This window comes from Hipposideros armiger, unplaced genomic scaffold (genome assembly GCF_001890085.2).
Source record: "Hipposideros armiger isolate ML-2016 unplaced genomic scaffold, ASM189008v1 scaffold_16, whole genome shotgun sequence".
Taxonomy (NCBI): domain Eukaryota; kingdom Metazoa; phylum Chordata; class Mammalia; order Chiroptera; family Hipposideridae; genus Hipposideros; species Hipposideros armiger.
Genome location: NW_017731366.1, coordinates 1,498,872 through 1,512,454, shown reverse-complemented (window position 1 = coordinate 1,512,454; position 13,583 = coordinate 1,498,872). Strand labels below are relative to the sequence as shown.

The 13,583-nt window shown below is 39.8% G+C and overlaps 1 protein-coding gene across 11 annotated transcripts in view; it reads left to right on the top strand.

The window, feature by feature from the left end:
- The window catches only part of SCHIP1 (schwannomin interacting protein 1), a 731,629-nt gene that overhangs the window by 699,693 nt on the left and 18,353 nt on the right, over positions 1 to 13,583 (top strand). For all 11 annotated transcript variants that reach the window (XM_019627052.1, XM_019627033.1, XM_019627029.1 and 8 more), the window contains one exon: positions 5,484 to 5,602. In XM_019627052.1, coding sequence (XP_019482597.1) covers positions 5,484 to 5,602 — 119 coding nt within the window. The remainder of the gene's footprint in view (positions 1 to 5,483; positions 5,603 to 13,583) is intronic.

Below are 13,583 nucleotides of genomic sequence, written 5' to 3'. Positions count from 1 at the left end.
GATACTTGCATTGTACACATTTGTGGTTATGATTAGGCCTTGGTGTATGCTTTGCAATCCAGTGTTTTCTCCTTTTCTGAGAAAGCATCACATCCATCTCAGTAAAAAAGTAGATCCCTAACTCTAAGTCTCACTTTATATTCTCAACATTGTGTCCACCATTTTATTAGCCTGGACGCCTTCCTGGTCAGTGTGGAAGAGTGGTGTGGAAGAGCAGAAAGACCTAACACCAGAAAGATGGATTTGAACCCTGGCCCTTCTATGTCAATAGGATAACCTTCTATCACCCTCCATTTCCTCACCTTTTTTATTTTTTTATTGTTTGGTTTTTTTTTCAGCCTACGCCGTCGCCGGCGACTCATGGCAGCCTAGCTCCAGGTTGAGCTGCTGTTCAGCATCTTAGCTGTAGAGGGCAGTGTCACTGGCCCTCATATGTGGGATCCGAACCAGGGCCCTCTGGTGTCCCAAACCAGTTCTTAGCCATCGCACCACTCGGCCGGCCCTCCTCACCTTTTTTACTTCTGGCCTGGAAGGGGGCTGTCCAAGCACAAAGCCATCTAGGACAGGACAGAGGAAGCAAGCTATTGATTTAACTACATAACACTTAGATTTAAAACATTGTCAAAATTCTCAGACCTTTATGGAAAAATAAGTAAAGCTAGGAGTAAATAATTCAGAGAAAATCAAGTACAGTGACTAAAAAAATATATAAATAAATATTCTCACTGGTAATCAGAGGAATTAAAATAAAAAGACCACATTTTGCCTATCAAATTAAAAATGATGGCTTTTTTTTTTAAGTGAAAATACTCCATGTTAGCCAGGATATGGTGAAAGATGCACCCTTTCACATTGCTGGTGGGCATGTAAATTGGAACAGCTTTCTCTAGAGCAATGCACAGAATGTGTCAAGAGCCTCAACAAATGTTCACACCCAGTGGATCTGGTGATTCCACTTCCAGGAATTTATCCTGAGGAAATAATCAGACATGTGGACAGGGATTTATGTAAAAATGCTAACTTCTATGGTATTCTTAATTGAATACAGCCCAATGACTAACAATAGAAGGTAACTGCATAGGATAGTATGATATACAGTCATTAAAAATTATCTTTAAAGAATTTTAAATGGTACAAGGAAAATTATTAAAATAACTGAATAATATGATCTTAATTTTATAAAAGAAAAAATACATAAGATTAAAAGTAAAAATAAACTAAAGGAAATATACCAAAATGTTAACAGTCATCTGTGTCTAAGTGTTGGGATTGTGGGTGATATTTACATTCTTTTTACTTAACTTGGTCAATAGGATCCAAAGAGAGAGAAGGGGAGAAGGGGGAAAGATTGTGTATTATAAAATAGTCCTCTTTAAACTGTTCGTGAAGTATTCATGTATAAAGAATTATAATTAATGTAAATAGGAATATTTTTAAGACCTCCAATATCTATAGCTCTAGCGTAGCAAGTGAATCAGGAAAGATAGACATAGAATCAAGGATGTGTTCACACATCCACACTGGGGATAGGTGTTTTCTTTAAATAAAACCTCTTCCAGACGCCAGGCTAATGGTGGACACCAACGTGTTGTTGAACATTAGTCATTGACACTCGTGTTGTGCTCTACTGATTTTATATTTGAGTATTCAATTCCACTCAACAGCTTTCTGACTGTAGAGGACATTGAGTGAGATTCTCTTTTACATGGATGGAGAAATGGATTTACTGGCCACATGCAACCTGCATGGCAGATTTGGGGATTTTGAAATGAATTTATTTTAAGTAAAGGTGTCAAGTGAAGTGGTTCTTTTTTGGCCACCATCACAAGTACCAGCCCTGCACGTTTGGAAGGGTGGGTTGCTTTAATTAAGGTTCCCAGCAGTACAGTTACAAGTGGTCAAAAGCATTCTTGCTTCCCTTTACAGCATCATGGTTACTTTCAGAACTCAGTACTGATCTAGCCCAGTGAACAATAGGAAATCATCTGTATCTGTATGAAAGTAGTCTTTCACTTTGTGGCTGTATTACACACTAAATTAGGGTTCCCAGACCCAATTCTAGCATGGGTTGGGGAGTTCCCCCACACCAACAAACAATTCTCAGACACCAGCAGCGTGTCCAAGAATTCAACTCAATTCTGATGCTGTCTGCCTGGAGATAGCATCAGATTCCACAGGTTAAGAGTTCAGTCCTACAAGACTGCCCCACCCCCCACCCCCCACACACATACACTTCAGATGCCCAGGGTCTTCTCACCAGCCAGCTGTAGACTGAAGGTTCCAATGACCCCTCCAACTTAGAATGTCAATTTCAAGCCCAGTTTGTTGACCAACAGGCTGTAAATCAAAGATTCCCACAACCCACTCCTTGGGTTCAATTAACTTGCTAAAATGACACACAGAACTCAGACAAATGTGTTACTTACTTGATCACTGGTTTGTTGCAAAAGGATATGACTCGGGAACAGCCAGGTGAAGAGAGGCGTAGGGCAAGGTATGTAGGATGGGGCACAGAGCTTCAGTGCCCTCTCCAGGTGTGCCACTTTCCCCATAATCCACGTGTTCACCAACCCGGAAACTCCAAACCCTGTCCTTTGGGGGTTTTATGGAGGCTTCACTATGTAGGTATGATTGATTAACTCATTGGCCATTGGTGGTTGATTCAACCTCCCACCCCTCTCCCTTCCCGGGAGGTTGGGGACAGGGACTGAATGTTCCAATCCTCTAAGCACATGGTTGGTTCTCCTGACAACCACACCCATCCTTAGGTGTTTCCAGTCACCTTGTTCACATAACAGTAGACATCTGTATCCCTCTCCTAACTTAGGAAATTTCAAGGGTTTTAGGAGCTGTGAGTCAAGAACTGTGGAAAGAGACCACATGTATGTCAGAAATATATTTTGGTCATCTGAATGACCAAATATATATTTCTTATAAATCACAATCTCTCTCTTTCTCTCTCTCTCACACACACACAGACATGCACACTAGCTCCTGGTATGACAGTTCTATTAGTATATGCCAAAATGGGGGGGGGGATATCCAGATGATTGATTGATTGATAGATAGATGATCGATAGATAAACAGAAGATAAATGATACATAGATACAGATAGTTATAGATGTAATTTCTAAGTGTTCAAGTTGAAAGAATGCTTATAGTATCCAAGGATTTTAAAATGTTAGAGAAAAAGATACTAGTGATGAGCTTTCCTTGAACTAGAAGTTCTCAATCTATTAAAATTAAATATCTGGTGCTACAGCTTGGGGATGTATATTTTACACTTGATCTTAGCCAAAAGGCTGAGAAATGATGGAAATGTGTATTTTTTTAAAAAGATTTTTTATTGGGGGACTGGGGGAGAGGAATAGCGTTGGGGAATCAGGGAAGGGGAACAGACAAGTTGCTGTCCTTTTGTTCTTCAGTCTAGTTGTGGAGGATGTTACTTCACTGGCCCATGTTGGTATTGTGATCATTGTGCTCTTCCCGGGTGAGGCAGATCGGTCTCTGGCCACTAGACGGCAGCTCACGGCAGCTCACGCTGACTACCAGCCACTCACGGTAGCTTATGGCAGCCTACTGCAGCTTCACTGCAGCCTACGCCCGTCGCTGAAGACTCATGGCAGCCCAGCTCCAGGTCGAGCTGTTGTTCACCATCTTAGCTGTAGAGGGCACAGCGTCACTGGCCCATGTGGGATCCGAACTGGGGCCCTGTTGCTCAGAGCTGGCGTCCCAAGCTAACTCTTAACCAACACGCCACTCGGCCAGCCCGGAAATGTGTATTTTAAAGTCTCTACTGGAAATTTTAATGCAGCCTGTTGAAGCTGGCAGCTGGGAACCACTGGCTCAGTGGTACTGTGCTGTCATGTATTTTATTCTGTCCTGTCCAATATGGTGTCCACTAGCCACCTGTGGCTGTGGAGCTCATGAAATGCAGCTATGATAGTATGATTGAGCAAATGAATTTTTATTTTTATTAATTTTTAATTTGAATGTAAATAGCCACGTGTGACTAGTAACTACCATGTTGGAGCATCATTAACCTGTAGTATACTGCGCTTCACTTGGGGATGAAATGAAGCCATTTTTCAGCCCGCCCTTCCAACATGCTGTGCATTTCATCACTGACACAGTGATGCTCAGACCATGGCTCAGAGCTGTCGCTGTAACTTCTGGGTATCGGTGGCAGCCCGTGTGGCTCCAGAACCTACTACTGAGAGATCAAGGGGCCGTCATGCCTTCCATAGTCACACCCAATCACCTGAGCTGGGTTTTGTAACATAATTTGCTCAGCGTAGCCTTTAACCCCTGCTCAGAACATAAAATGGTGCTTCCATAGCTTTCACCATCACACAGCACAGAAAACCAAAATCTAATTCTCACCCCAGGATTTCTAACTCACTATGTTTGTTTTCGTAGTTTAATTATTATTATTATTATTATTATTATTATTATTATTATTATTTTAGCTGAGCCATCCTGCCACCTGTTGGCAGCTCAGTGGCAGCTCTGCTCGGGCCGGGCATCGAACCGCTATTGTTCAGAACTCGCACTCTTGAGCGAGCTCTTAACCAACTGAGCCACTCGGGGCCAGCCCCGTAGTTGTTTTATTTTTAACTAAGGAAATCATTTCTAATCTCTCCTGTTGTTTAAAGGGTTTAAAAGTTCAGTGTGGTGAGTTTTTATGGGACTTTTATGGGAAGCCAAGTGTTGTAAACATATCCAAATTATCTCGGTAGTATAGCTTACCCAGTCCTTTCCTATGCACACTGGCCTAACTTCCCTTCGAAATATGAAACAGATGGGTTCAACTAGAATTCTCCAGCAATTTCAGACTATATGGTAGGGTTTCTCATATCCTAAACCTGGTGAGATCGGTATAACTCTTGAACAGAAATAATAGTTTCCATCCAGACTATAAGCTGGGTGGCAGCAGGCACTGTGTCTATCTGTCCAGGGCTCTGTTCTGGCATCATAATGTGACACCTGCCATTCTATAGAGGTGCAGTGCATGTTGGTTGAATGAATTAATGTTCTTGCCATAGAGAAAGTGAGCTGAAGGGGCGATACAAGGAAAAGAGAAGACAGGATCCAGGGAAAGGCCACATTTGAGATAAAAACAGATTTAGGAGTGCTTACCCTCCACAGCTTTACTCCGTCACATCGACCAGGTAAGAAGAAGAAGGATTACAGTGCCAAGCAATCTAGCTCCATCCTGGAAAGATCATTGAGTCCCACCATGGTGATTTCCTAGGCTGACCATCATAAAGGGCTCTGCAGGATTGAAATTGCTCACAGAGGTGGAAGCAGGAGAGGCTGGTCGAATTTCAGCTCTTAATAATTCAAATGCTTTTTTGGTGTGGCTTGCTTATTTATTTGTCGTCTAATGTTACAGCTGTAAGATACTTTGCAGTTAGACTGCCTATGGTTGTGATGTACCAGCCCGCTTATCGGCATTTTTTTTATTTTCCTGAAATTTTAGGCACAGAAAAATGAGAGAGAATCTATCCGACAGAAGTTGGCACTCGGGAGCTTCTTTGATGATGGCCCAGGAATTTATACCAGCTGCAGCAAAAGTGGGAAGCCAAGCCTTTCCTCTCGGTGAGTGTTCTTTTGAATTGATTTTCTGATACGTACCTAATGGATTTTGTCATCTGACTACATGTTTAATAAAAGATATCCTTTAATTCCTCGAGTATTTTTTTTCATAATACTATCACCTTTAGTTGGATTCTGGACAGACCTCCTCTGACTTGTTTGTTGGGTTTGTTTTTTTGGGTTTTAGTTTTTAGGTTCTTTTGGCCCATTTGCCCAACCTCTTGAGGTCAGATTTCTATATTTTATTTTTCTTCAAAACCCAGTACTGATTTTGCATTGTGATGGGGGAGTCAGGGCACACTCTAAAACAAGCTGGCTGATGCTGAGAGAAGTGTGGCAGACCACCAGGTTCCCCATTAAGCAGCCCCAAAGCATCCAGCATAACCCCCGATACATCTGATTGCAATGAATACTGGTAACTGAGAAATACAGTTTCCACTTTGATCGTTTCATGTTTATTACAGAGCTTAACCTGTCCTCCAAGTGGTTTTTTTTATCTTAATTTATTTCAAGATATCATTGCTCCTTATCGATATTTATTTCAGGATATCATTGGCTGTTTTGCATAGCTTCCAATTCCAATGAAAATATGTTAAAATTATAATTTTACCTAGAAAATAGGTCTGTAGACCAGAGCTTCTCAAACTTTAATGTACCTATGAATCACCTGGGGATTTTTGTTAAAATGCTGGTTCTGATTCAGTGGGTCTAGGTGGGGCTCAAGACTCTGTATTTCTAACAATTCCCAGCTGATGTCCACGCTGCCTGTCCACGGGTCACACTTTGCTTAGTAAGGGCACAGAGAGTCTGAAAAATTAGCTATTATGAATATAGGTATTCCCAGTGAGGAAAGCACATAGAACTTTGTTAAATAAAGATAGTAGTAACTGAAGACCCATCAGCATTCTCTTGATGCCTCCCCAAATGTCTGTTTCTGGTCAGAATGGTTCTCTAAGGCAAACGCTCCCTGTATAAGTACGAGGTACAGTGGCCATGTTAGGTCAGGTGTGGGAGACAAACGACAATATTCATACATTCATTCAGCCAACAGATTTCCACTCTCTCCTTCATGTGAGGCCCAGAATTAGACACTTTAATATCTATTTAAATCCATCTGGCTTTCAGTGAGCCTTGTGCTTCGGTCTGATCCTTAGAGAGTCTCCTAAATCAGCAAAAGTCAGAAAGCGCACACACTCATGTACATGCACATTGAGGAGTCACTGTAGGGGGGTTAGTACGTCTCACGACAGGAGCTGCAGTTTGGGTATGCAGAGGTAAAGCATCTCTTCTCCACATGGGCGCCCTCCCAGCCTTATAGAGTTCCCTTGCTCTTGTCATATCATTCCAGAGCTGGAAGGTCTGCTTTTCCCTTTGCTGTAGAAGCACCTGTTACCCCCCATCCCCCCACCCCCACCCCCGTGGGATGTGGCAGGAAGCGCTCTGACCTGGGGACCTGGAGACCTGAGCATTAGTTTTAGTCAGCTTCTAATTTGGAGACTTCAACAGTTTACTTACTTTTGTCATGCTTCAGTTGCTTCATTTTTGTCAAATGAAGGCATTGGACCACATAGTCTTATAGATTCCTACTACTCCTCTCTAATATTCATTCTCTGAAGCACCAAAAAGTTTTCTTCTAGAAACTCCATTTCTCTGCTTAGCACTGTCTTATCTATCCAGTTCAAATGGGAGATTTTTGTCTTTTAAAATAAAGTTGGGTAGATAGATATAGATATATACATACACACACACACACACACACACACACACACACACACACACACACACACATACTCACACATACATATACATGACTGTGAAGTGAAATAGAATTAATAATAACTGCAAGGTATATAATAACAAAATAAAAGTAGCAGTTCCCTGTCCCATCCCGCTTTCTTCTCATCACACTCTCCAGAAACAACAACTTTTAACTCCATGGCTGTTTCTTCTGGTATTTACCTCCGTACCTCTAAGTAAAATCTTCTTAGCGTTTACTTTTAAATAGCCATCCTTTAACTGCCTATAGAAATTTGGGATTTATCTCTCTTTTACAGCCATATCTACATATTCACAGACATATCCATATATTCCAAACCCCGTTCTTCTTTCATAGTTATTTCACAATTTGTGGTCAAATAACTATTCAATGTTTACGTTATTAAGATCCCATACTATTCATACTGAACCATGGCATACACGATGATTACTTGAGTAACTGGGTTGCTTGTCCTGAAATTAAAATTGCCCCCTTTTCCCCTTTGCCGGTCTGTGATTTAGACTATGTTATAGTCCACAGTGTGAACAGATCATAGCTTCTTCTGCTACCCTTCTGATGATGGGCATTGGGTTGTTCCGAAGGTTTCGCTCTTGGAAACAATGCTGCTTATAAACATTCTTGTACATGTCTTTTGCTGTCCGTGTGCAAGAGTTTCCCTTTGGTGGACATGTAGGAGTGGAATTGTTAGGAAAATACATGAAGGCTCACATTTAAAAGATAATGCCTATCTTGTCTTCCAAAATGGTTGAAACAAGTTACATGCCCACCAGCAATGAATCAGCGATCCCGTGGAGCCGTACCCTTTCTCACACTCGATATTGCCAATTTCTTTTAAGTTTTTATTAATTGAATCGGTATAATATGCTATTATTAGCCATCCTTGTCTCCTCTTCAGTGACATGTCTATTTGGGTCTTAATGGATTCTTTTTTAAATTTATCAAAGTTTTGTAGTCATGATATTAATCCTTAGTGAGTTGTATGTCTTGCAGATATCTTCTCCTAGGTTGTAACTTGTCCATTTGGATCACATTTTCCAAATGTTTGGCATGATCCTTTCTCATTTCCTTGAATGTATTAATTTTAGTTAAGTTGTTTAAAATGTTTTCTTTTGATCTCTACATTGTCCATGATTTTTTCTGAGTTTATTTTTTGTGTAGTTCTGTCCATTAATAATTAAATGTGAAACACTAAAAGCTGTTTGTAAACTCTGTGGTTGGGGCTTGGTGACATATATTGCCTCTTCAAGAGACCTTCCCTGACTACCCAATTAAATGATAAACACCCAACATACCTATTACTTTCTCTCCTCTTACCCTGATTTGTTTTTCTTTGTGGTCTTACCACTACCTGACATCATATTTTATATATATATACATATATATAAATATATATATGTATATATATATATATATGTATGTGTGTATATATATGTGTATGTATGTATGTATGTATGTATATTTAACCTGTTCTTTATCTTTCTCTAGCACTAAAATATAAGTTGCATGAGAACAGGACTGTTTTGTTCACCACCATAATGATTGCCTAAAATAGTGCCTAATACGTAAAAGTCAATCACTAAATTTTTATTGAATTAATGAATGGTGAACCTTTCTTTACAATGGTCAGATAAAAACACAGCTCTTTCATTAAGGTGTATCCAATTAAAATTACATAAAGCTATTTTCTCTTCGGCTGTTAAGTTGCCAAAGAGAAGAACTCTCCAAATTAACCCTGAGGAGTTTTAAGCCTGGCTACCAGTGTTTTAAGACTCTAGCAAGGGGATGATTGAAGGTTCAGCATATAGAATTTCACGTAATTCTCCCATTTCAATAAGGCCCTTCATTGCCCCCTCAGCTCTCTTGGGTGTGCCACAGAGCTTCTCTGATTCAACCTCTCAAGATAATGAACTTCCTCATTCTTCTGGCCACAGGAGGACAGGGCCAATAGATGGTCTAGATAGTCCTATCAGGTGTGCAGTCAATCTATCTGTGTGCAATCCTATGCCATTCCTGCCATCAGGTGTACCTGAGCATGTCCAGGATTCTGTGGTATACATGCATGTGCTTCCTCCGCCAGCCAGCCCTGCAGGCATCCAGCAAATTGAGGTAGTTTGGTCTGATGCCTCTCATCCATCTGCATTTTATCTTCCAAATTCTTTCCAAATGCTCTTGTGTGCTGGTATTGTCTTCTTTTTCATTTTCTTTGTCCATGTTGGTTTAATCCTTCTTTCTTCCTTTAATATTATTTTAGTAGGATTTCAGAAAAAAGAGTTCAATATGTTGTGTTTAAAAAGAAGTCTCAGGAAGGTTTTTATTACTTTTAATAACAGAAATACCTTCTCAAATAAAGTCGCGTGCAGAAGCCCTCTGACCCTGTGGTTCAGGAGAATGGAAGAAGGAAAACAAGGATACCCCTGCCCAGAAATGGCCCCCCATCATTTCCCTTTAATGTCACTTCATACCCTCTGCCTTCAATGCCCCTCACCATGCCTCCTCTTTGGCGCCCCTCTCCATCCCTCCCCTGCAGGCCCCCAGCACCCACCTGAAACTCTTCTAGCATAGAAGAACCACTTGAATCACTTGAAAAATCACTGAGTCATTTTTCCCCTTTGGAGACACAAATATCTAAACACGTATGTATTTCACAGTAGCTCAGAACAAGCTACACTTGTTGACTCGCGCCATAAGGAAGATTATTTATACCCTGTTCTTTCAGATGTTTTTATCTGCACATGCTGGGATGAGCTCATCCTCTGAGAGAGCACGATGACTTTTTGGATACTCCTTAGGATGATGATTAATAATGACACTTAATGTTTCTAAGAAATACCACTTTATCCCTGTAAATTTGAAGTCTGCAAAGACTGACTGTCATTCCCCCTCATGAGTAAGTAATAATGTAGGAGAAAAGCCCTAGGAGACGATCAGTTACAATTGTGTAACCCATCTTCCCAATCCCTATTAGAACTAATATTTTTCTAATGTACTACAATCCTGAAATTCTTCGTTTACCTCTTACTCACAAAAGTACAATATTTGAGGGATGCTAGAACGTGGAGGTCAGCGATACGGTGCTCCAAAAGGAACCAGCGCACATGTGTTGAATTAGTTAAATAATCAGAACCAGGTTAATTTTATATGAATGTACTACAATGAAGAGCTCAGTACTCAATTTTAAATGAGGCTGAGGACTTCAAGTTAATTGGCCAAGCGATGGATTCTGACGTGCTAAGCTTACTTTTAAGGCAGGGCCTGTGCAGGTATAAGTGGGATCTTCAGCAAAATAATGGTGTTCTGTGTATGTATTTGAAAGGATGTGCATTTCCCTGTAAAAGTTAACTTCATGCACGTTATGTGAGAGATTATGAAGTGTCATGAGGGCCTTCTAAGAACATGGGTTTAAGCTGCTTCTGTGTGTGTACAGGTCCTTCTCGGTTGTTCTCGGTTGTCCTTTGGGTTTCAGCCCCACTGAATTTTTCTAATTGGTGCTATCTCCTAAAGCACCATTTGAAAGAGTGACAAACTGTTAAATTTAAGCTAGGCATGAAAGAAATTTAGACATGAAAGAAATTTCATGCCTAAAACTGCAGCAAAAGAATTTTTGATACTGCTTTATAACTCAATTAATTAAATTTGACTTATACTGAAATGTGACAAATATAGGAAGTGCCATTTTTTTCTTTAAAATTTGCGAATCTACACATAATCAGCCTTTTTGAACTGAGGCTGTATGAGCTTTGTCATGTTTTTTCCTATTTAAAAATGTTTCAGCAAAAAGTTTGTGTAAGAGCTTAAAAGGAAATGAGAAAAATGAATTACCTATCTTTGAGATAAGGTTTCTAAGAAATATTAGGTATATTCATGTTCTTGAAAAAAAAATCCATTTCTCTTACTACTTGGTATAATACTTTCCTATAAAATATTTCTATTGACCAAGTTAATCTTGAATCAGCATTCATTATATTTTGGATTCTGAGTTTATACAGCTCAGTGTTGTTCAAGTAATGGAAACCGGTTTGGCTGCTATCAGAACACAAGACCGAGTGGTCAGACATCGAGGAAATCTTTCATTTCTCCAGCATTCCACCCTGATCTGATATTGTAGAGAAAATTTTCTCTGGCTTCTTCATTCTCCTTTTCTCAAAGTCATGACAAAATAAACCTGACTCTCACCTCTCTTCTTACTTTACCCAAGATAGATTTTATTTACATACATATAAATATAAATGCAATCTAATAGTCTTTTTCATACAGTATGCGATGAGATGGTGTAACCTAGAATAGGCTATACCCTTCTCTCCAAATATTGTGAATATTATGAAAAACAGGAATTCCCCAGAGAGCTGTTGAGCAGCTGGTTTGAATAACAATTACTGTTTATCTCAACCATTCCAACATCCCCAAATCAAAACTCATTTCTTTCTTATAGGTTTATTATTGGTGAATGGCTGAGACAAGGCCAATAATAGATGCCTATCACCTCCTTTTGTGTTTGGGTTGGGGCAGAGGGGCGCCCCATAGCCCAGGGAGTAGTATCAACTGGACAGATAAAATTGACCTAGAGAGCCTTTAAAGAAATTGGATTCACAGGAGCTTTGAATATGAGGAGCTGAGACTCTGTATGTATAATCTGCCATGAAATTACAGGTCGAACCAGCATCATTTTGGTAATAATGTTTATATAATTTCCTGGAAGAAGTAAGCAGAATAGTCATGTATACCCGGCACGGGTGAGGAAAGGGGTGGTTCTGCTTCATCACAATGAAATTTGCTCTCTGTGGCATCTGTGTTGTTGAAATAATAGGTGCATGCTGTAGCAACCTATTTATAACATGCAACATGTCTTTTACATTTCATAATTATGTCATGTATATATACTAATAATTTGCTTAGAAACCCTACATATTAGTAAATCCAAGGTACATGTCATTGCAAATGGTGGCTTACAATTTTTTTTTAATACTATTTGAAAAGTCATTGGGTAATTTACACAAAACCTATCATGCTTTTATGTCCTCCAAGGATTACCTCTAGTATTCTAAAATATTACCCAATTTTAAAACTGAAGCAAGATTTGAAGTGGCTCTTTTGAGGAGCAATAAGATTAAAATGGCAAAACAAATTTAATTATGTAAGCAATTCTTCTCCTTCACAAACCCGAAAGAAAAGCAAATTGGTATTTGAGAAATTTTCTTTGTCTAATAAATAGCCTCACTTTACAATAATGCCAATGACCCCAGTTTAATTAGGTGCAATTAATTTTGTGCAAGCGAAATTTGACATCTTGCTAGAGGCATAACCAGCTGTACCCTGCCTTATGAATTTTTTTTTTTAATCACCAATGAGAATTCATTGTCAGAGCTATTGCAAAACGGTGGGAAGCAGGAAGAAAATGGCCACAGGGCTCCATTTTATATTTAAAAATGGCTCCAGTGGCCAGCTGAATGTTTAATTAAAAGAGCTTCTGGGAATGATTTTTCATTGGTGCACCATCTTTGACAAGTTATCGTGACTTTATTACTGCAATTTACACTCCCTTTGGACAGTGCGCCTACACTCATGTCTGGACACACACAGTTCATGTGAAGACTGGGCTCCTTTGAGAGTTTACAAAAACATTCACTGCTGCTAGAAAACACCCTCACTGACTTCAGGGCAGCTGTGTCTTCTGGAGGTTGAATCCTTTTGTTCAACCTTCTAAAATGTCCTGTGCCCCTCAGGTTATTCTCATTCAGATTATCCCATGCATTAAAAACCCAAGGAAGATATTTCCAAAAAAAATCCACTGCCAATTAAATGGTGACACATGCCTCTTAACTCTTAGAATTTTTATTTTAGTTATTGAAAAGTCCTTTTAGGCTCATTTGGATATGCACTTTTATCACGTGTCTTTTGTGCATACAAAAAAAAAAAAGAAAGAAAGAAACAGTAAAATGTGTTGGTTAAGGTAGTCCCAAACCCTTTTCACAGTTGGAGTCCGATTCTCTGTTTAACCACTTTCCCTCAGAGTTGTCAGTCTTTGCTTTTCCCCACAGTGTCACCCTGTGTGTCTCCAGGCGATGCTTCCTTGCATCACCTTCTAAGCCACTGTCCCTGTCTGCAAGTTTTGGTCCTGAAGCTTTGTTGTTCTTCTTTGAAGGCATGAAAGGTCAACTACCAGAGCCGGCCTCTTCCTCAGTGTTCCTTAACTGGCTTGTTACCCAAGAG